Below are 23964 nucleotides of genomic sequence, written 5' to 3' on the forward strand. Positions count from 1 at the left end.
AACAAAACACAGACAGAGAGAGATGTGTGCGTATGAACTCATCTCCCCCTCCCCCACACATATGGGGCACACATTGAACCCATTTGTTCTTTCCTGCCCCAACTTTTCTTTAAGATTTTGGGGAATAATCCATGCATCCTGTGTAATTTACTCACACTGGAAAACAGATTTATTAAAAACAAACTTGTGAAACAACAAAAGACAGGTTTCTAAAATGAATTTACCAAGTAACAATTTAAAAAAAAAACATTATAAATACATACCCCAGCACCCTCAAAGAAGGCACTGGCTGCATCTCCTGTGTTGTCCAGGAGATCATCACTGTCGATCTGCAATTAAAAATATTTTATTTACTTTATTTAAATAGAATTAAACTGAATTTAGTGCTGACACTGTGAACGGTGCTGACTGGCAGTCACTGGAGACAGGTGAATGCTCTCCCTAGCCACAGAGCTGGTACACCATTTGTAGCAGCTGGGCAAGCTTCCTTCACATGCACTGCCCCCTGCCAACATGCCTCAAACTTGATGTGGAGAGCCCCAAATCTAGAGGTGGGAAGGTAGTTCTTTCTCCTGGACTCATTCAATACTTGGCTTCTCTGATGAAGGGGCAAACAAGTACCAACTGTAGCAGCAGATATTGTAAGGTAGACACTCACCTACTAGGAGACAGACAAATTTATTTTACTCAGGTCAGCAAACAATAACTAGAAGATAGGGATTTATGATCGCTAGCAACATAGGTGACTAGGTTGGGCCCATTCTTGTAAATTGTTCTGTGCAGACGATTGTGCATGTATACTTCTAATGACTTCAATGTGGCTCTGCATGGAGCAGTTTGCAGGATTGGGTCCTTAGAGACAAAAAATTCCAGAACCTATTACCAACCCCCTGAGCTACCCAATCCCTTCCCCCTTAAAAAAAAAAAAAAAAAAAAAAGAGAGAGAGACATTCAAGTTAGGGTTTTTTCCCCTTTAATTTAAACTTCACTGTCAAAAGTGTTTGAATTTTAATATTTTGATTAACAAAACAAGTAAAAACCACTACTCACCTTTTCAGATCCATGTAAAAAATCATTCAAAGCCTGAGGATCACTGCAAAACAACATATGAAATTGTTTAAGGAGAGAATGTACAACCCAAATTTTAATCTGGAAAGAAATACATGTCCCTAATGAATATATTCACATAACTGGGCATCCACTTGCATTCTGACCGGTGGAAATCTCAGTTCACTGCTAGGGGATCGCTGTTATTTTTTTGACAGTCATTCCTCAGCTGCACAAGTGTGGGCAGCAGTCAGTTAATATTGCTTCTGCCAAGGCCAGTAACTCCTTACATGCCCTGTCCTGTCAGGAGCACAGAAAAGCCAGGAGGTTCTATCATGAAAAATGTTGCATTTTGGTGAATGAAATGTGTCAATATGGACCTGAGAGCCATTTGGCTGCTCTATCACCTCAGGGACAGAATCAAATGTGGCTGCATTTTGAATAAAAACAGTTAGGTCCCGTACCCTAGAACAGTTTTACAAATTTAAATTTGATACAAGATTTCAACCGTCTAAAACTAAATGACCAACAACATACACAGCTTTATGCTCTATTTTTATATTACATAAATATACCGATTATATAACTTTACTGATTGTAAATGGTGATTTTTCTTTTTAGCCTACTCTGTCACTAACATGCTCTTATTCCCCCTCCTCTGTTATTTCTGCAGGGCCCTACTTATCAAGTCACTGACAACAGTTCTATAATTGCAATAATCCCTTTTGGAAAATTAGCCGGTTAACAAGTAGTTTGTCAAAACATTAACTGTTCTGAGTTAACCTCAGGCTACTAGCTAACTAGTGCTGATGACAGCTTTCACCAGGCACTTCTCTCAACAAGCACTTTGCAACAGTGCTGTGAGACGGACTATAGCTGTACATTTTTAAGCGTGTGCAGTGCCTAGATGCTATAGTTATTGGCAAAACACTACAGAAATTAGATAGATTTATCCACATATGCATTAAATGGAACAAATGAAAAACAGAATGTGCAGAGTTAATCTACTGTTAATGTCTATTTCCCTATAAAAATCAGCTGTGCAAAATGTTCTTAATTAAACCTACACAAACAAACAAACAAACAAAAAAAATAAGTGCAACAAAACATGAAACCACAAATGTTTCAAACAAGAAAATCAGAGCTGGTTCAGCCAAAAAACTTACTGCCGCTTAGAAACCCTTTCAGGCAAACCTAAGACACAGTGACGGTTCATGATTTCAATACAGAATTTAACTTGAAACTTTGCCTTTGAGTTTTGTATTGATATTTTGGATTCATTTAAAAGTGAAATCCAGGGGATACAAGTAGATTAAAAACAAAGAAAAGGCCTGCAGGGGTCCCTACGAAGAGACGCTGTTCAGTTTCACAAAGGTTGCTGTAAAAATTTCACATAAAATTATTAATTATTACTATTTGTTTGTTTGCAGGAGAGTCTACAATGTGGTAGTCTCTTTCAGCACAGCAAAGAAGGGATAGTCCCTGCCCCAAAGAGTTCACAATCTAAGACAGACAGGGGTCAGGGAAGGGGAGTAACAAGATTCACTATGGAAAGCATGGCAGAAGTGGGCAGTGCAGGGGTCTTTAAGAGGAGTTCAGGGAGGTTGAACCATGCAGACTGAACTGTATGGAAAAAAGCATGGAGGCAACTGTTTGAGAATGAGTGCAAAAATGAATTCCATGGAAATGCTCTTAACTCCAAACATAGAATCTCAAGTCTTTAACCCCCACCCGCCCCTCCCAATACCCTAGAATAGTATAGAAGATGATAACTTAGCGAATTAGCATGGGGTCTGCTTCAGGAGGTGGTACTACTTACCAAATTACATCTAACAAGCATCGGCCATCTTCATCATCCATGTCAACTGAAAAGAGGGGAGAGAGACTGCATTAAAATTAGAAAAATACAGCTGTGCCATGCAGCACAAACTGTACTTATTAACTGCTGCCTTCCCATCCCCATCCTCCCCCCAAAACCAAACAAAAACAACCCCCCATCCACCCCTTAAACCCCAAAACAACATTTTGCAATTCAAAAGGTCTTTCTTTCACAGACAGACCCAATATATACACCTCATTTTATCCTGCTTATGGCAGATGAGTAATCTGTTAGTTAGATCATTGCTTAGGTGCTCATAGGTCTTTGGGCTTCAGCACCTTAGAGCATAAATGCACGTGTTAGCACATTCCATTCTTATTATTTATACTGCTGTGTAATTTGGTGCTGGTTAAAAGAGCCAGACTGCCAGCCCCTGAAGTTTGAAGTCCCCTATTTCTCCAAAGAGAGACAGTGACAAGTCAAATTGCAGGTCCACGCGCTGGCCTCACCAACATACCCCAAGCCTCTAACATACTTATGGGGAATGTATGTATCAGCCTCCATTCAATCTTTAGCTTCCCAGCTGAGTCTAGGGAGGAGCACACAGCTAGTCCAATTTATGGTTGCAGTTCTTCTGATGTGAATACTTGTCCACTGGATACTGAAGAGCCATCAATAACTTTCAGTCACTACTGATATAGGCTGGATTTGAAATGGTGACCTACAAGTGAAAGGTTCCAGCTCCATTTCCAGTCCATCAGGCAGCCTCTCTCTCTCTCTCACTCACACACACTTACTTAAAATTAATGCTTATGAAAATCAGTCCCTTGCTATCAGCTGGCAGCATGAATTCAGGTGTTTGTTTGCAAATTTATCCCTCACAATAACAACCCCTCACCTCATCTGGGCCTCTTCAGAACAGATGGGGGCCAAATAAATTCAACTGATTCACTATTAAGTGAAACCCATGATAAGACGTTAACCATATTAGAACTCAGATTGAATATAACATCTTGCAGACATTTGCTACAGAAGTAACTAGAATTATTTTGTTGTGTTTAAGAGGTTAGTTCTACACCACAGGGATAAAACACCCTTCCCCCTAGTTTTTGCACCCCGTGTTCTGGACATTTGTTTTGCATATTAAATCACAAGTCTCTTTTGCCTCAGACCTGACTGGGTTGAGCGTGCAGGGGGAAGAATCATCCCAGCTGACTTCGCAGTCATGGTTTGATCTTCTGCAAGAAGTTCTCAAAAGGGATTCACGTGACTTACAGCCAATTATATGCTATCACATTTTAACTAGCTCTAGATACCAGGGGGCCACCTCTCAAAAAAACACTAGGTGCAGGATGCATCTGGACATTCCCAGGGTTGGTGAAAGGGGGGAGAAGAGAGGCAGGTGCACAGGACGGGGTGCGCACAGCTCTCCATACAGAAACAAATGAGCTGTCTTGTCTTAAAGGGGCTTGAAGCTGGTTTGTCAGCTGCAGCTAGACAACTGCTAGAAAACCATTAACACTCCAGTGGTGACACTCAGCTACAGTACAGTACACATAACACTGAAGACTATATTATTGACCCCTTCAGATGTACATGCTACTTCTATTAATGTTAATGAGTAGTCCTCAGCACACATTAGTTCCATATAAAAATCACATTGCCAGAAGTCAGTTTCCTGCTGTGAAAACACTTTAATTCAAGGGGGTTTGAGTTTTGCCTTTTTTTTTTTTTTTTTAAATACATGAAGGGCATTAAATAAAGGCTACATTGTGGCTCCCTTGGCAATAAGATGCCATATAAGAGAAAGCTGCAGTAGGGACAGTCTGTGCCACAGCCCTTGAAGGCAAAGGCTGAATCACTGGTGACTGATACTCTTGGTGATCAGTCTTGGTTGGTGTGGAGGACCTTGAGGTTTGTGCTTGGGAGGTACCAGAGGCACTGAAACCACCACCTCCTGACCCAATGCCAATGGAGTCCTAGACTTGTGGCTTTCTTATCACGCCACTGCACCATAAGATGTATTCAGTTCTCTTGGGCTGAGCTAGTGCTCAATTTAGGCAGGGCTGGATCAGACCTCTCTGAAGTGGATTTGAAGGAAGATTTAGCCTCATGCTTATGAAAATGCTCCCTGCTCTCCCAACAAGACGCTGCTGAGACATCTGCGGGAGGCAGACTCCTTTGCTCCTGATTTGGACCTCGTGGCAGGAAGTGCACTCTTTGCTGAGTCAGGCTGACATACTGGGGGATGGGGGGTGTCCCCAGCCTGGATCCGATTGTGGCCTCATGGCCTTTTTCATAAGGTGCTTCCTAAGACAAGTTCCCGTCCTTCCCAGGTACAGCTGGGAATGAACAGCAGATATTGCATCTTGCCAAGATGTGGACTTCCCCATGGCAGCATAAGCAGAATTGGTGGTCATCAGTGACTGAGAAAGATCGTGGGCAGAAAGCACAGATTTGGAACCCTGGAGTTTTGGACATAGTCGAGTACCCAAACAGGGTATGGGGCAGGGGGTTCTCCCTAGGTCAGGGAGACTAAATAACTAAAAAAAACTCACTAAAAATATCAGATAAAAATTTTAAAACTCTAGAATATAAAAATGATTTAGATACCTAAATATATTTTCACAGATAAAGAAGAAAGCCGAAGCTTTGGCTGGAAGTTCTGACCGAGACCATGCGGTGGGTAGAAGGAACAGGAGATGCAGTCAGTACACCCTTGCCCTTTATCAACTTGGTCGGAGGAATACGGTCAGCCAGGGCGCACTGTGGACCAACACACACTGCTTTCAAAACCCTCTGGCTCCAGGCATGGGGAGTGCACGCGTACCCACAATGGAATACACATAGGACCAGCACTTGAAGAAGAAACATACCTTTCTTCATTCTGAAAGAAAGTGTTAAAGTCCTATACCGAAGGCAGAATCTTTTCCATTTCAAACGGACACAAATAGGATAATTTTCCAACTAATTTTTAAAATTCTCCCCTCTTCACTGTTTATTAGAATCCAGTAGAAGTTTGAAGAAGAAATATTTCCTGAGAGGCATTCTCTGATAAGGACTCATATTAAGGACTGCTAAAGGAGTAAGGACCTACTCGTGATTTCAATGGAACTATTCATAGAATGAGCTGCTACTCAACATGAATAAGGGTATCAAATTGGGGCCATTAACAAATAATTTTCCCTTTCAGAACATGCTGTTTTGTTTTTATTAGGTTTGCTCATGAACAATGGACTGCTGGGGTTGATTAATTTTAAGGAAAGAAGAAAGCACTAAAGCATTGATTTAGAACGGCCTTTGCATGGAGATATTCAGACAACAGCACACAGTGACTGTTACTTCTTTGGACATGACTAAGTCACCGATCATCATTTTTGCCCATTCATCTCAAAGTGGAGAGCACACTTTGTTGGTTTAACAAATAGCATTTGGGAAGTTATAACATGGCCTTGACTCCATCATGCAAGCCTTCATCTCCTTTCACCTTACTGGAATGGTATGGAAAAGGCAATTGCAAAGTCGCAGTTCTCCAGACTCCAGCACGTATAGATTAACACTGCTGCCTTCTCAAACACACAACATGCAAAGACATTTTCTCCCGTTCATTTCAAGACACCGTTCAAAATTGCCTTTGATTTAAAAAACTCTTTGTTAGTCTGGAGCAAATTATCAGACAGACCATGCCTTTCAACACTCGTCCAACCAACTAGCACTAGACTCCTCTGTTTCTTCACCAAATCTCTGCCATTCTGGGTGGAAGAACTTTCTTCTCCTTGGCAACCTTCCTGTAGCTCTTTACCTTTTAAATTTACCACCTCATTTAAAATTTCATCAGAAAGCATAACTCTTCTCTACTGCTGTTACATCATAGTTTCCTCCTCCTCCTCCTGCCCATGCCATTATTTAATTCTTATTGTATTTTTAGTTCTCTAAAGCATTCTGATGATCCTGCTTGTGGGAAAGACAGTATATACAACAAAATTGTATTGTATTATACTGCGAGAGGTCTCAAAACACTGACTGATTTGGTGTAAAAATAAAACCATCATGATTATACCTTATACCGGGAGGGAGGGATGGAAAGAAGGAGGGGAAAAGGAGGAAAATCTTTTAAAAAGTTTATATAACCATGGATTATTATCCAATTAAAAAGTCTAACAATTTCATTCTGCTCTGTCATTCTAGTGCAAAGCAGTTTTATGAGCATTTAAGGGTTTTATGAATGAAAATGTTATTTCTTTTCTCACCCTTGCACCCATAAATAATCTTAAGTATAACAAATAAGGACTTCACTAAAGCTTTGTCTGTTTTAAATGCAAATTCACTGGACAACACAGGCTTAAGTGAAGCGGCCACTGCTGTTCACTGAGAATATGTTAATATTTTGGAGGAATCAGAGACTCCATAATTACCACTATGATAGGGTAGATTAAACCTACTATATGAGCTAACTGACCTTTAACCCTTTTCCTGACTATACGCCTATATTTGAGCTGGAAGGTGTGATTCCCAGTTTGCACACATGTATCCATGCTAACCTGAGCAAAGCTAGTGCAGGTACAACCACGTGAACTGGGAATCATACCTCCCAACTCAAGCGTAGACGTGCTCATAGATCTCCCAGTAGTTCCAACTCCAATTCACAAGGCAGGACTCCTAAAATCATGAGACTACTTAAAGATTTTTTAAATCTCATAATACAGTTTGAGGTATTTTGATTTACCTTCTGTTTTTCAGACCTTTAGAGGTCATGTTTATAAGCTTTTCTCCACAACCAGGAAGTCCATATGTTTACTTTAAAAAAGCTGAGATTCTCATGTATTCACTTGACTCCAGGAGCTAGGGCTTTATGAAACACATCAAATATCACAAGGCTTGTGATAAAATCATATGAGAGTTGACGACAGCCATTGTCTTCAGTAGTCACTATGCTGAATTTATGTCATCCCTATTTTTTTTTCCACAAGAGGAGTAGACAGTGGCATAACCACCAGATTATGAGGTCACTGTAGTAGGAGCAGGAGAAGCTGGAGTGAAAAGAGATGACTGAGGGAACAAAATGCCATTGGAATGAATAATTCGGCCAAAGGGATACAGAAAAATAAAGGCAAAATGATTTTGTTTTGGTGTCAGTGCTTCTTCCCCACACTCACCCCTCTTTAGGTTATTATTTAACTAGTGCCACAAACATGGATAGTTTGTAGCACTATTTATAGTTTGAGCAGATGTTTTCAGAGAACTATCCACAATGTGCAGCGGCAGTCAAAAAAAACCTAGGAACCACTAGGAAAGATAGTAAATATCATAATGCCACTATATAAATCCACGGTATGTCCACACCTTGAATGCTGTATGCAGCTCTGGTCACCCCATCTCAAAAAAAGATATATTAGAAATGGAAAAAGGTACAGAAAAGGGCAAAGAAACATAAGGGCAGGGAACAGCTTCCATATGAGAAGACATTAATAAGACTGGGACTGTTCAGCTTGGAAAAGAGACGACTAAGGGGAGATATGATAGAGGGCTATAAAATCGTGAATGGTGTGGAGAAAAATTGTTATTCTCCCCTTCACATAACACAAGAACCAGGGGTCACTCAATGAAATTAATAGGCAGAAGGTTTAATACAAAAAAGAGGAAGTATTTCTTCATCCAATGCACAGTCAGCCTGTGGAACTCATTGCCAGGGGATGTTGTGAAGGCAAAAACCATAACAGGGTTCAAAAAATAATTAGATAAATTCATGGACAATAGGTCCATCAATGGCTATTAGTCAAGATGGTCAGGGATGCAATCCGATGCTCTGGGTGTCCCTAAGCCTCTGATTGTCAGATGCTGGGACTGGATGACAGGAGATGGATAACTCGGTAACTGCCCTATTCTGTTCACTCCCTTTGAAGCATCTGGCATTGCCCACTGTCTGAAGATAAGATACTGGGCTAGATGGACCATTGGTCTGACCCTGTATGACCATTCTTATGTTCATGAATGGTACTTTACAGATTAACGTGAGGACCCCAACCCACAATGAGAATCTCACAGGCACTCCCTTGTGTTTGCATGGAACCCCATGGAAGTCAACGGGGCTCTGCATGGATGGATGCATGCACAATTTTCCTTGCTGTATTGGGGCCTACCCATCAGCTTGGAGGAGAGTTTACAATCTCAGTTAAAGGTGACCTGCAGAGGAATTTAAAAAAAAACAAACAACAAAACAACAAGCCTGGATAATGCAGAAAGAAGGCTTGAAAAGTTTTGCTTTACGGTTTGCGTTTTACATGAAAAATCTAGGTCCTGGTACAACCTACAGTGACTAGAGACTTAGTGAAATTATGACACCAAAAGATGTTAAGAGAATGTAGAAGTTGAGCAGCTGAGAAGGGAAGCAATGCTATTTAAGCCACTTTGTTTATTTTTGTTAACATGTATTTACCTTCATTGACTGATTAAAGATTTTGGAGAAATAAAGAGATACTGTCAACAACAATGCCTTAAGTTAATGCGACTGAGCTCACTAACTTCCCCGAGACACCCTCTATTCTCAGGAAATCCTCCTACAAAAACACTAGAAAACTAGACTTTACATTTCTGATATTTCTAAGGTCAAAAATACAGAGAAACAAAAAGCAAACTTAAAAAAAAAGTCCTTTTAGGTCTCCTTAAAGATAAAAGCAACACATGTAGGTGAACAACTCCAGATGGAGTTAAGGGATTGGAAGATGAATGTGACAACAGAAAGACTGTGTGCTAGTTTAGGCAATACATGTAGCTTGAGAGCGTAAATTTAACAGATTACAGTGACTGTCTTATTTATAATTGAGTAGAGGTTTCTGTAGGACATTTACATATCTTGTCTCTACAACATTTCAAAGGTCCTAGTGGCATTTATCTTTCCGAATGCATAGAGAAGGAGCATGATAACTCTTATTAGTGTTGAACTGTTGTTGCTGATGGCCATCATATTGCTAAGAATCATAGATTGTGAGGCCAGAAGATACCATTAGGATCATGTACTCCTACCTCACTTCATGATGCAGGCTGTAGGTTTTACCCCCAATGATTCTTCCATCTAGCCCATTAACTTGTTGAAGCACACCATCGCTTCTAAGAAAGACATCCAATCTTGATGTAAAGACTCCGAATGATGGAGAATTTACTACAACCCTGGGTAATTTGGGATGTTATGGATAACACTATGGACAAAAAAACATTCCCACCCTCCTTTGTTGACACACATGAATTTGTGATGGGTATATACCAGAAAGGTTTGGCATTTCCTGGCCATAAATGTCACCTTGTAATGCTAAAAATATAAAGTAGAGCTGCAGAGGGAAGGGGTAAACTAATAGGAAATGCAATATAAAGACCAAATTCCCTTACATGTTGCTCTCAGTTCAATTTTTAGGGCTGCAGAACAATTCCCATTATCACTTTTCTATGAAATCTGAATGTACTAATGCATAATATTAACAGCAGTTTTTAATTATTTTTGAAGATTCATACACAAAGATGTTCCCTATATAAAACAAAAAGACTTAGTTGAAGGAGACAATCAACAAAGCCCACAGTAATAGAGGCCAAGAGTCAGCAATACAAACTAACCTTCCTCTTAATTTCTACGGTAACGAACTTTAAGTCTGAAGAGTTAAATAAAACAACAGGATCCAATACAAAACTGTGCTCCTTTATCCCCACAGCTAACAATAAAGACAGTCATTTATCTATACAGGAAAAGCGGCCAACAAAGTCTACAGTACCCACAAGCACTACCTTCTTAATTTAAAAAGTGACTATTTATAGCACTGGTGGGGAGATCCAGAAAGCATATGGAAGCACTGATAAGCACCTAAACATTCTAATGTTTATCCAAAGCCTCTCGGTTTTACAGTTCTTGTGGAAACTGGCTTTTCAGTGATTTCCAATACTTCATGCTTATTTTCGGGCTGGAAATGCTGAAAGAACTGCTCCTCTCATGGTATTCTGAAACTTTCATTTGCCTGAACCTAGAAGGGCAGGGACATCATGAAAATGAAAAAAAAAAAAAAGAGGGGGGAGTATAAAAATTGTCCAACCTTTTTGTCCTGTATCAAAAAAGGTTCAGTTCAAGTTTGCAGTGAAATTTAAAAAGGTTGACTTACTTGTTCTTACAGCCTTATTTACAGACACTTGCTGTAATTTACGCATCAGGCTTATTTTAAACCCTATCCCACAGATCTTTACAGTAGCCAGTAAAAGGAAAATGTGTCCTTGCTTACCTGAAAATTTCCTTTCTTCAAGTAATAAGGTCCACAGATCTGTTACAATGGGTACTTCACCTCCTTGCAGGTTGTGTGCAAAACCAGACCTGTCAGTCTCTGGCAGCAGGCAAATACCCTACATCCAGATGAGACAGCTTTCACAGCCAAGATAATTCAAATCTACTTTCTTACATTACAGATTGTGTTAAATATACTTTGAGGAAAAAGCGCAACAATTTCATCTACTCCAGAGCATGGTAATTTTCATCTAATGACAACAAATCCAAATCCTTGAATGTCCATTTCCATTTCTATTATGAATGATTGTTTGTCTCTGGGGTGGGTCAGGTTTGTGGGACTTCTTACTTGAAGAAAGCAAATTTTAAAGTAAGCCCAGATAAACTATCCTAATCTTCTTCATACTAAGGACCATAGATCCATTACAATGGGATTTTCATAGCAGTGTGCCTTCAGGGTGGGAAACAGGATCATCCTTTAAAAGTGGACATTCAAAATGTGATAGTGTGCGCGTGTGTATATATATATATTTTATCTCCTCCACCATATCCTGGGCACTGAGGTGTGGAGAAGACTTCTGCCAAAAGAAAGGAAATGGCACTGGCTAAGATAGGATGACTAATATGCAGAACTCAGTGAAAGTATGTGCTGATGGCCATATGACCATCTAGCAGATCTCAAAATAGGAGACATGTCTACTCTGACCTAAGACTTTCCATGTTCTTAAGGACTTGACTTACATGCTTAACCAAAGGAGGAATATTTCTTGAAATTTACCTAGGGAATGAATTCTATGACAGTTGTGAGGCCCGCCTGTCTGAATTAAAAGTACAATACTGAGTTTCTTGCGAGAAAGCCGCCAATGGAAAGCCTGCTCTAATGGATAGAAAGTATAATGACATCTCCTGAAGAGGTTTATTCTAGGTAAGGCTGTAAGGAGCAGAATGAGGTTCCAAGGTTGTGCTCTGTGACCTTGCAGAGTTGGAATAAGGTTGATGCCCTAAGGAAGCGGTAAATGTTGGGATTTGTTCAAACTTGTTTTTCTTGAATATGCTGAGATTATACTATAGATACTACCTTTTTGTTAGGCCACTCATTCATCCACAATAAAACCTTCCAGAAGAAACTCAAGGCTATGTTTCATTGGTATAACATGGTAATTAAACTGTGAACTTTGCACCAGCCCGTAGAATAGATTCTGTCTGTTGACTTCTCTTTTGGAGTCCATAATAGCAATAATCATTTCATCCAAGCATTTATTTTCAACCTGTCTGGTCCCAGATGGAGGATCGGTTTTGAAATTCCAAACCTCCTTTGAGAGATAGCAACACCTAAAAACCCAATGCTAGGTTTATCAGGCCCAGGAGCCAAAGCCTTTTCAGCCAGAAAGGCATACATGGTATCACTGTTGCTCTCTCATTCCTACCTTTTGTATTATCTTGGGGAGCACTGGAAAAGGTGGGAAGACATACAGTGGAGACCTTGCCCAGCTTTGCGAGAGGTCATTCCACCCCCTGATCCTGACACTCAGACAGACTGAGGAGCACTTTATTTATTGTTTCCAGATGCAAAGAAGTCAATCACCAGCTCACTAAGTTGACTTATGATGAGCAACATACTTCTGGGTGTCAGAGCCACTCTGCTAATCCACCTTCTACCAGGTAAGCCTTGGAGTTCTTCTCCCCCTTGGGCAATGTGCGGAGATAGGAAATTTTGCTCCACCCAGGACAGAATAATTTCTCTCTGGGGTAGAACTGATTGTGTTCTTCCCAGTTATTATGAAAACTATCAGACATGTTGACTCTTGCCACCAGGAAGTCATCTGGTCTGTTATCCATGGAGGGCAGTGTTCTCAGAGCTCAACAAACCACTGTGTCCCAGCTGGTGGATGCTGGGCTCTCTCTTTCTGGTTCCCATTCCCTGAACTGAACCAGAAGGATCCCTTCAAAATACCTGATTCTCTGCATTCACTAGTGGGAGTGGAGAATATACAACTGGAGCTAGTTTTCTGTCCATGACTAAGATAGAGTGAGATGAAGAGACACCCAGAATTACTGGCAAGGTATCATATGACATCTGGACCACTGAAGCTCTTCACAAAACATACGAATTGTCTGAGAATGGTGAAATGGGAGTGTTTTGAAGATGAGCCTCCTTTAGGAATTTATTTGGATGTTACAGACAAGGCCCTGCTCTGCTTGTTCCCAATTCTCAGAGATTAGAAATAGGATGGACAGCAGGCTGTAGTGCTCCAGTCAACGTATAGAGTGGATTATTTCATTTGTGTCATGGCCTTTTCCATGGGTTGCTGAGACTGGGAATGGGACAAAGCTTTTCCTGAAATTCTTGCACAGCTCCCAATTTTGACAACATCCAGTGACCTTAATTGATTAAAGCACTTTTGCTCCCAAATTGAAAGAGCCTGGCACCAATCAGGGGTCTACTATAGACAGGGTTGGTTGGAAGACCTTTAGATAGCCCTGAGGCAACAGAAAACAGCTAATGACCCTGCACTTGTTCTAGCTACCACTTGCACAGAGGCATTTTCTCCTGTTGTAATTCAGACTCCTTCAACTTGCCATATGACCTGTATTCCTTCCTATAGTTTCTGGCATGAGTCAGGATTGTAAATCAACTTTTCTTATCACTCTGAACAGCCTCACCTTTTCATAAAGTTTCCCATTGTATTGCCAAGATAGCCATGGGATAAATGGATCCGAATCCCTTTCTTTCTAGGGAGAAGCCCTGAGACTATATGATTTTTAGGCTGAGAGGAACCATACTCGCAATACTGTCCACCTACATTAGCACTCCTTGTGAAAGCATGCGCGGACATGCAGGGTTTCAGATGATAGTTCATATTTGTTTGTTTATTTGTTTTGGCCTGATGGACCCGGAGACATTTTATATCCAAAGGAAGGGGCTGTGATTGTATGCCTGGGCTTGGCTACCTGTGAAGGGCTTGTATAGTGAACAGGCCACTCTTACAGGTAAAATCTCCCCTAGTTAGAAACATCGAGTTCTTGACCACTGGGGAAAATAGTCACATTTATTTTCTGTAGTGATAGCAGGTTAAATTTTGATGGGTACACACTGAGGAACCTTATATAATAGGTGCCAGGGTGGGAAACTGGGGTACAAGGAAATAAATGGCATGCCAAGAGGTCCTTTACTGCCTGCCAGTTCTTCCACCTCTGGACTACTGTCCCTCTTTTCACTGCACAGCCATCTGCTGAAGGGAGGAGGCAGAGGTGAGGAATGGCGACCTGCAACAGAAACTGGGAGCAAAAGAGAGACAGCCCAATAGTTAGGGCTTGGCGACCCACAGCAGCAGCTGTGAATTATAATGCAATACTTTCCCCATCTTTTAGGGGTGGCAGGAAACCACTATCCTACTATTGCATTACCCCACTATCACATCTGCCCAGGAAGAATGAGGAGAGATATATAGCTATAGATTGTCTGGAGTAGCTGCAGACTTTCTAAGCATAGTTTCACAATATTCAGTATACTTTTGCATGAAAGAGTCTATCCTGTGTGTCTTAGTTTCTTTTTGTTTGTTTTAAAACATATTTTACTATTTAATTAACTAAGGCTATATCTACATTACAGACTATGTCAGCATAACTGAGATCGCTTAGGGGTGTGAATAAACCACCCCCCTGAGCGACATAAGTTACACCAACATAAGCACTCATGTGCACAGCGCTATGTCGGTGGGAAAGCTTTTCCTGCTGACATAACTTCTGCTGTTCATGGAAGTGGTTTTATTATGCCAATGGGAGAGCTCTCTCCCGTTGATATAGAGCATCTTCACCAGATGTGTTGCATCTGTACAGCTGTGCCCCTGCAGCGCTGTATGAGTAGACTTGCCCTAACTCTTATGAGCTCCTAGTCTTCCTCGGGTAAGGAGGAAGAATTCCCTAGGAGGTGGTAGACGGGGCAGGAGGGGAAATGTAATTATAGAGGAATGACCACATATCTAAGGCCTAGTCTTTCCAGCATTAACCTGCCACACTGTACTCTGTGTCGGTAAGGAGAAACAATGTTCATTTAATTATTCATTTAGTTCCCCTTGAGAGTTTGCCTCCATCATCCTGCTTCAGAGAAGCGAGTAAAATTGTGCTCAGAAATACCTGAAAATATTTCAAGTGACTAGCACTTGTCCTCTTTGAGTCTCCGCTCCCCTCCGTGGGCCCCTTCTGGGTCTTTCAGCAAGGTGCCGGACTAGGGCTCAAGGATGGGTTCCCCAGAAGCTCTATCCCTTTCTGTTACACAGGATTCAGATAGGCATGTGTTTCCCTTGGAGATCTGAGCTTGGGATACAAATTGGGATCCCCTTGGGTAGGGGGGAAGCCTCTTATTGAAGCAGCAATAGGGGGAGGGGGCTGCGCCTGAAGGACCCTTATGGCACTCTCCGGTGTTGGCAGAACTTGTGCTATGTCCAGTGCCCTCCACCAATGACTCAATCAAAGGGGAACAGAGAAAGGGAGAGAAAGGAGACTGAGGTCCACAGTCAGAGGTGTGGCTGCTGGTGAGGGATATATACATGCTGCTATTCTGGCTTCACTCCCCTTATGGAAATGGAGGCGAGGGACCTGCTTGCCCCACAGCTAGGTCTTTCCAACCCTGCATGGCTCATTTCCTGCCTGGAAAAGCCATGGCAACCCTTCCCAGATTAGGTTGTGAGGGAAACTGCTCTCTGCCCACAGAGCTGGGGGTGTGTGTGTGCGTGGGGGGTGTGGGGGGGGACACGACTGTGTGTGTTTGTGTGTGTGTGCTAGCTCCAAAATTAAATGTAGCAATGGGAATCAGATGGACACGTTACTGAACTGAATTTTTTGTCTAAAAATTTGAACTAAAGTTTAGAATTTTCCTCAGCAAAACTCTGCAGCATGGAGGGGAGCTGCAGGCCTCTGTAGGTAAAGAAAAATCTGGAGACAAGTCAAAGCGGCTGGGGATTCCCCAGCTACTACTGACTGACAGGTCTGGTTCTGTCCCAACCTGCAAGGAGATTGTATCCATTGTAACAGATTTGTAGACTTTAGCACAAGAAAGAAACCTCAATGTAGAACTTCAGTCAAATGTTACATGGAAATCTAACAATATGATATTCACCCAATTCTTTTGCGTGACAGGGTCGCAGGAATATTCTTCCAGGAATATAAATAAGAACTAGCTAAGCAAGACTTCTTAATTATGAATCTACATTGGCACTGATCAAATTAATTTTTCTTAAGGAGTGCTCAATAACACCCTTCTCAAGACCATTCCCAAATTTTCCTTCAACAACTGACTAGTCTATAATTTATCATTACTTGTTTTTAATCATAGAGTTATGTCTGTCACTCACAAATCTGACACGTTATCTGGGAACAGCAAGTGTTATGACTGAAACTCTTGGAAAGTGATGAATATTTTCTGGACCAATTATTTTACCTGCCTGAAGAAAAAAAATGTTCAGGTCTTCCATTTATCATTTGCATAATCACACATTACGACATATGGCTAAAAACTCTCAAAATTGAACCATGTAATTTGATCTCAAAGATAAAAACAAAGTAACTGTTTAACAAATCTACCATTTACTTATCCGCCGTCTTCAATTTCCCATTGCATTTATTTTAGTAGGTAGGTTTTCTTCCTGCTTTAGTTTCTCTCATCTATGAGTGCATCTGAAAAACCCTATATTGTGAGATAAAATGTTAGCTTTAGTTCAACATTCAGTATTTCTTTTTTGCTCTGCTAATCATGCTTTTGACTTACTTTTGCTTATTTGACTAGTCAAACCCTCCTCACCAGATTTTATTTAACAAGAAAACAAAACCTTCTAATCGGATTCTTTATACCCACCTTGGTTGCTCTGGTTTCTTTTTAGACTTAACTATGATATATTCCAATTGTAATTTTTCCAACTTTGGGAAGGGTTAAATTTAGTTCTTGGGAGCTGAGGGACTAAGAGCATTGCTCAAGGCCAGGCATACTCTAGAATGGTGAAGCTCAATAAAAGCCTTCTCTCCCTCCAGCAGTACACCTCAGTCTTGAGGCTCTCTTGAGGAGAACCTATTAATCAAGCCCAGTTCAGCTATGTCTTCACTAGGGTATTTTACAAAAAGATTCCCATCGCTGTAAGCACTGGTTCAAATGAACAGGTGTTTGCAACAGCAGGAAGTTATATCAAATTACCTACTGGCCATACACTTTAAATCTTTAATTTTTAAAGAGATACATTTAAACACATCCTATATTTATTAACTTTTAGCACAGAGCCATTATGCAGATCCTGGCAAAGCACATGTTGAATTTTTCAGCTTAGAATGGTGAAACTGAGGAATTTGTTCTGAAAACTTCAAATCTGGCATCATGCCACCCCTAGGCAAACCCTTTTTTTGTTACTGGGTCTGGAAAAGGATTTCCCCCCCCCCCCGTGCTCAGATCTGCACTGCAGCTGTGATCTGGGCAGAGTTTAAAGGCACTGTGATATGAAAACCCCTAATGTGATCCTGCTAATAAAAAAAAAAATCAGAACTAAAAAGGAAAAAAGATTCAGCTGCTTAACATATTGTATACTGAGGATAAGACTACGTGCATCTCACTTCCATAGAAACAGAGAGGAGGAAATCAGTACTTCTGGGAGACTGAGGTTTGTATGTTTAGACGGTATGGCTTTAACACTTACGAGTCCTCTTTACATAATTATTTTTAGGATGGGAAAGGTGTATCCTTAAGCTCACAGGAAACTCCAAAGGACTGCTGGACCAGTTTTTATTAACAAGAATATAATTTTAAAACAACCCTTGCCCTCTGAAGTTTACTTTGTTTACAGTGCCATGAAGAGGCTATAGTAATAATGACAACTGTATATATTCAGGGCCTTTAATCTAGAAGGATCTCAAACCTCTAACAGACTGCACCACTCACCCACCACTGAAATGCAGCCACGTGTAGAGCAAAATATGACAGCCATGCTGTATCAACACCACAACACAGCAGGGGCTAAAAAAGTAACTTCCACATTTGAAATCACAAGGGTCAATTTTTCTTTTTAGAAAGGTAATATGTAATTACCTAAATTGAAATTCAAGGAGGTAATGGGACTGATACCCTATTTCTATGAAAACTGCCATGGGAACGTCTAATCCTCACAGATAATTCACTTCAGTTTTATAGCTCATTCAGAAAATAGAGTCCCCACATCACTCTGCTACAGCACTGGTTGGGAACTGACACAAAAGGAAGAGGTTCCCTTAATGAATCACAAACACTGCTTCTTCCAGGACTTTTGGTGTTTCTTTGAGCTCTCCCATCCAAGTACTCACTAGGCCCATTCATGCTTAACTTATTAGATATGACATGATCACAGCCCGAGCTAATATAAATGTAACAACTGAGTAGTAAGGTACACGTATCAAAATGTACTGCAGTAACAAGCCTAAGCAGTTGTAATATCCTTAGTACTGCACAGCGCCCACTTGGAAGCTCCAAGGGAAACAACAGTAAACTCACAATAGCATTACTGTGCTGTCTCTGAACTTGGGTGACACCGCTGGATATAATCTGGTAAACAAAAAGTCTGCAAGCTGGGGTAGATCTGAAAGATGGGCTTCTCTGCTCAGTGAAAAACAAAATTTAAAAAGCTTATTTACACATACTTATATTTTATGTATTTAGTTACTCTCCAGAAAATTAATGCCTGATTGCATGTAGAGAACCATTCAGCCCCCACAGTGCTTCTCTGTCTGATTATGCATATTACCAGATAAAACTCTGCAGTGGGAAGAGGCACATGTTCATAAGAAACAAGTAAGGGGAATACCATAGCTACACAGGAGTAAAAAAAATAGATGGGGAACTGAGGCACTGAGAATGTAAGGGTATATCTAGACTGCCCTGCAGTTTAGAAAAGGGGGAGTGAATAACAGCGTATACCAAAGTGCCGTGCTGTAACTCCCCCATATGGATGTTGTGAGCATGAACTCAAAAGGTCCGGAGTTCATACTAATATAGTCCTCTTCAAAGACTGTATGTCGTGTATGTGCTAGTCACACACCCCTTAGGTCAAACTGTGAGGCAGTGTAGACATGCCCTAAGAGACTTGTCCAAGCTCACACTGGAAATCTGTCCCAGAGCTGGGAACTGAACCTGATTCTCTTGAGTCCCCACTAGCACACTTACTGTCCCTTTCTTCCTCCCTATTATTATCAGTGCCTACCTACAATGGATGATAGGTCCTGAAGTGCCAATCCAAAGAAATTCATATAAGTGTAACTAAACCAGTGCAAGACCCTAATGTAGAAATGCTGCACTAGAGCAAAATGTGCCAGGCACTGATGAGACTTATTAGGTAAGTTACACTGGTGCAAGTCCTGCTTTGCACTGGTGCAGTGTGTCTATGCTAGAGATTTTCACCAGTGTAAATATATCAGTGCAGTTATACTAGTGCTAATTTCCCTAAGGAAGATAGGGCCTCTGATAGAGACATACCTTAGGTTAAACAGACAGATTAAATTTTTAAAGGCTTTTTTTTAAATATTCCAAAACAGGGTAGAAGTTTATGACATTTTTAAAATGAGGGAGGTTATCAGAATTGTGGTTTTAGAAAAATTTGGGATAATTACCAATTCTAAGGTCCTAAGAAATCTAAGCTGCCAATTCTCTGGTTTCTCTGCCCAAATGAGTGTCATCCACTGACCCTAACATTTCCCTCCCTTGTTCACTTTGCAGCTGTGTGTCAAATACCAGACTCACAGGAACAGAGGATGCCCCTTATAGCATACACGTTAAGTGTGGTGGTACACTCCACTGAATTCCTGCTTCTCACCGTGCAGTGAATATACTAAAGACAGGATTCAGAGGGGCTGTCTAATGGAGAACCACAGGGAGTAGATGGAGGCTGTAAGAACTGTAATGAAGTGTTAATAGCACACACAGAGGCACTAAAAGCTGCAAAATTAGCCTTCTTGGTGTTCGAAACATGGGACTATGAGACTTTATCTGCTGTCATGGACTCTCATCTATAAAATCAGCACAGGGAAATTTAGCACAGAACTACAGCAAATTATTTCTACATTTGAAAGAACTATTCACAATGGGGAATTCTTTGCAACACATACCTCCCCCCCACCAACAATTCCTTAACCTGTAGAATTATATTTGTTTTTGCCCTTTGTTTTATTCATTTGTTTAAATTATCTATTTATTTTTCAGTAAGCACTAGTGTAATCAAGGCTGCAAAAGTCACTGCAGCTGACATGGTCCTTGCTCTGAGGAGCTTACTATATATATTACAAACACAGATGGTAAAGACCCAAGCCAGACATTGCTAGAATATAACATAATGCCAATTTGAATTTTATAGCACCTTCTATCCCAAAGCATTCTGAAGTGCTTTACAAACTGATTTACATGATACATACAGAAACTGCTTCACCTGCCACTAATATGCAGCCACCTCTGGGGGGAAATCAGGCAGCTGTTATCAGTGTGCTGCAAGAGCACATAACAATTTAGGGCAGGAAGTGAAAAAGGATCATGCAGCCAACTGTAAAGAGAATTTAGCAGGGCAGAATGGAATTACCAACCTATTGGCCGAAACTGGCAATGATCATAGTTTTACATCACAACAAAAGAATCTAAAAATAGATATATTTAAGCAGTAGATACCTAAGATAGGTATTAATATGACTATTCTAACATTGCTACTCAATGTTGGAAAATATAGTGAGTGCTATTAAATGAATGTGAATGATCTGTTTTCATAGGCAGCAGGGAGGATTTTGCTGCTCTCTATTGCAGTTTTATTCTTCCGGGCTCTCCACCTATTCCCTTCACACAAAGGTGCATCTTGACAGTAAATACAGTAGCACAGGTCCATTTTAGCTGGGATAGATGTTGTCCATTGCGTTTGCACATCAAATGAAATCAGCCAGCGAAGTCTACAAATTTATATAATTTTCTGGTCCAGTAGAAAATCAAATATCAAAGATCACTGAATAAAGGAACCTCCAATGGAGGACACTTTGGAGCAAAGCAGCCTAACATGACTTCCTTCCCCAACCTCTCAGGATTCATAGGTTATCGATTTCTGTTTTATACAGAGTTGTACACACTTCAAACATAATCACGTTTCAAGATTACAGATACAATAGAAACAAATAGTTTCTCATGTGCTAATTAAATAAAAAGTTCTACAGACAGATCAAACTTTGTTTGCTCCAGATGCATCACTGTTAGCAATGCTTTGAAACGGGGACTACAGGCACTTGGCTAAAAGGACTGAAAGATGTGTCCAGTTTGATTGTAGTTTCTGTAAGCGCTTTCACATTCTTGATTGAAATGCTATTTTCAAGCACATTGGTGGAGGAAAAAAAGAGGAGAGATTAGCCTGATTTTCAAAAATGCCAACCACCCACAAATCCCACTGAAGCCAATGTCAACTGCAAGTGCTATGCAGCTGAAGATCAGGCCAGAAGATCTTGTGGTAAAGACACAGGAGTGGAAAGCAGGAGACAGGTTCTGATCTGAATATACCTCAAACTTCCAACATAGTTTTGGATAAGTCCTGTTGTCTCTGTGCTCCAGTTTCTCATCCATAACATGGGGCTGGTACTCCTAAAGCACCTCATATGGATGATGTGAGGTAGGGACATAAATATCCATTAAAAAAGTTAACTGTTTAAACAATTAAAATTACGTCATTTAATCGGTTAACCGATTAAAGGGTGAGCGGCTGGGGCCGCTCCGGTGGGCCAGTGTTTCTGGGGTTGGTGGGCCGGCCCGGGGCTGAGGCTGCTCCAGCTGACCCGAAGGCTGGGGGTTAACAGTTAAGGTCGGTTAACTGATAAGACTAATGCTTACTGTTTAACTGTTTAGTATTTTACATCCCTAACACTGAGGCTGATTTAGTTAATAATTGTAAAGAGCATTGAGATCCTCAGATAGAAGGTGTTAGAGCAGGATGAAGTGTTACTTATGATTAATTTGGACGAAGTGTTACTTATTATAATTTTGTGAGTTCCTAGAGCAGTGGTTCTCCAGCTTTTACGTTCTGTGGCTCACTTCATCAGACTGTGCACCCTTCTCATGAACCAAACACCCCAAATCTCTCTAGCCTGGTTCTCACAATGTTTCATTCTGAGAACAAGCAAGATATGCAGTGTTATTGTAGCTGAACTGAGTCCCAAGATATTAGCGAGACAACATAGGCGAGGTATTATCTTTTTTTGGACTAATTTCTGTTGGTGAGAGAGAAAGCTTTTGAGTTTACACAGAGCTCTTCCTGAGGTCTGGGAAATGCACTCAGAAGGTATGTCTACACTGCAGTTAAAAACCTGCAGCTGGCCTGTGCCAGCTGACTTGGGCTTGCGCGGTTCAGGCTGTGGGGCTGTTTAATTGCATTATAGACTTCCGGGCTCAGGCTAGAGCAGGGTAAACTTTTTAGCCCGAGGGCCACATCTGGGTATGGAAATTGTATGGCAGGCCATGAATGCTCATAAAATTGGGGGTTGGGGTGCGGGCTCTGGGGTGGGGCTGGGGGTGCAGGAGGGTGTTCTGGGCTGGGACCGAGGGGCTCAGAGGGCAGAAGGGGGATCAGGGCTAGGGGAGGCAGTCAGGGGCGCAGAGTCTGGGTGGCGATTACCTCAAGCAGCTCCTGGAAGCAACAGCATGTCCCCCCCGCTCTGGCTCCTTTGCGGCCAGGCAGCTCTGCACACTGCCCTGTCTGCAGGCAGTGCCCCTACAGCTCCCATTGGCTGTGGTTCCCAGCCAATGGGAGCTGCGGGGGCAGTGCTTGAGGTGGGGCAGCGTGTGGAGTCCCCTGGCTGCCCCTATGCGTAGGAGCCAGAGGGGGGACATGCTGCTGCTTCCGGGAGCTGTGCAGAGCCATGGCACACGTGGCGTGGGGCAAGCCCTGGACCCCACTCCTCAGTGGCAGCTCAAAGGCCGGATTAAAACATTTGAAGGGCCGGATGTGGCCCCCAGGCCGTAGTTTGTCCACCCCTGGGCTACAGCCTAAGCTCAGGGACTCTGCAAGGCAGGAGGGTCCCAGAGCTCGAGCTCCAGCCTAAGCTAGGAAGTCCACACTGCAATTAAACAGCCCCACAGCCTGAGCCCCAAGAGACCGAGTCAGCTGGCATGGGCCAGACATGAGTGTCTAATTTTCTCTGGTGGAGTGTCCTTGTTTGGTGAAGGCCATTTTAAGTATGTTAAAGAATATATCCCAGACTTTTTCCTCTGAGCATATTCTGTGGTATCTGAGTGCTTGATTGTAGATAACAGATTTCTTGGTGTGTTTGGAGTGGTTACTGGATTTGTGAAGGTAGGTGTGGTGCTCCATGGGTTTATTGTATACAGTTGTTTGTACGGTTCCATTGCAGATGCCGATCATTGGGTCCAGGAAGCTGATGCTAGTGCGTTAATGTTCCCACATGGGATAACATCAGACAGTTACAACACATACTCAATGGAGAACATGTCCTGAAATAAATCTTTCCTGAACCTCCTCTTCTTCCCTTTAAAGAACCCCCCAACCACTCCCATCTCACCATCCCTACCAACCAGGACACACCAATTCAAAGCAGCACCAGACCCTGCCAGAATGACAGATTCAAAACCTGCAGACATATCTCCACTGGTACGAAGGTCAAGATGCCTCATAACATACCTTTCAAGATCCCTGGGTCCTACACATGCCTATCGCTACATGTGCTACATATCTCATCCAGAGCACTAAATGCCCCAACAACAACTTTGTGGGTGAAACGAGGCAAACTCACACAGAAAAATGATAAAAGATAAAAATGCCATATCACCTGTGAGGTTTCAGAGTAGCAGCCGTGTTAG

The 23964-nt window shown here is 41.6% G+C and overlaps 1 protein-coding gene across 16 annotated transcripts in view; it reads right to left on the reverse strand.

Annotated features, from left to right (window-relative positions):
- Nucleotides 1-23964, reverse strand: part of BICRA (BRD4 interacting chromatin remodeling complex associated protein) — a 112605-nt gene that overhangs the window by 30477 nt on the left and 58164 nt on the right. For 11 of the 16 annotated variants that reach the window (XM_043534497.1, XM_043534503.1, XM_037884289.2 and 8 more), the window contains 4 exons: nt 16707-16809; nt 2867-2912; nt 1051-1093; nt 264-329 (listed from right to left, as the gene is read on the reverse strand). In XM_043534497.1, coding sequence (XP_043390432.1) covers nt 264-329; nt 1051-1093; nt 2867-2907 — 150 coding nt within the window. In that variant the 5' untranslated portion in view covers nt 2908-2912; nt 16707-16809. Of the gene's footprint in view, nt 1-263; nt 330-1050; nt 1094-2866; nt 2913-11124; nt 11394-16706; nt 16810-23964 lie in introns of those variants that run through there. The other 5 variants (XM_043534500.1, XM_043534499.1, XM_043534501.1 and 2 more) reach the window with 2 other exon arrangements.

This window comes from Chelonia mydas, chromosome 23 (assembly GCF_015237465.2).
Source record: "Chelonia mydas isolate rCheMyd1 chromosome 23, rCheMyd1.pri.v2, whole genome shotgun sequence".
Classification (NCBI taxonomy): domain Eukaryota; kingdom Metazoa; phylum Chordata; order Testudines; family Cheloniidae; genus Chelonia; species Chelonia mydas.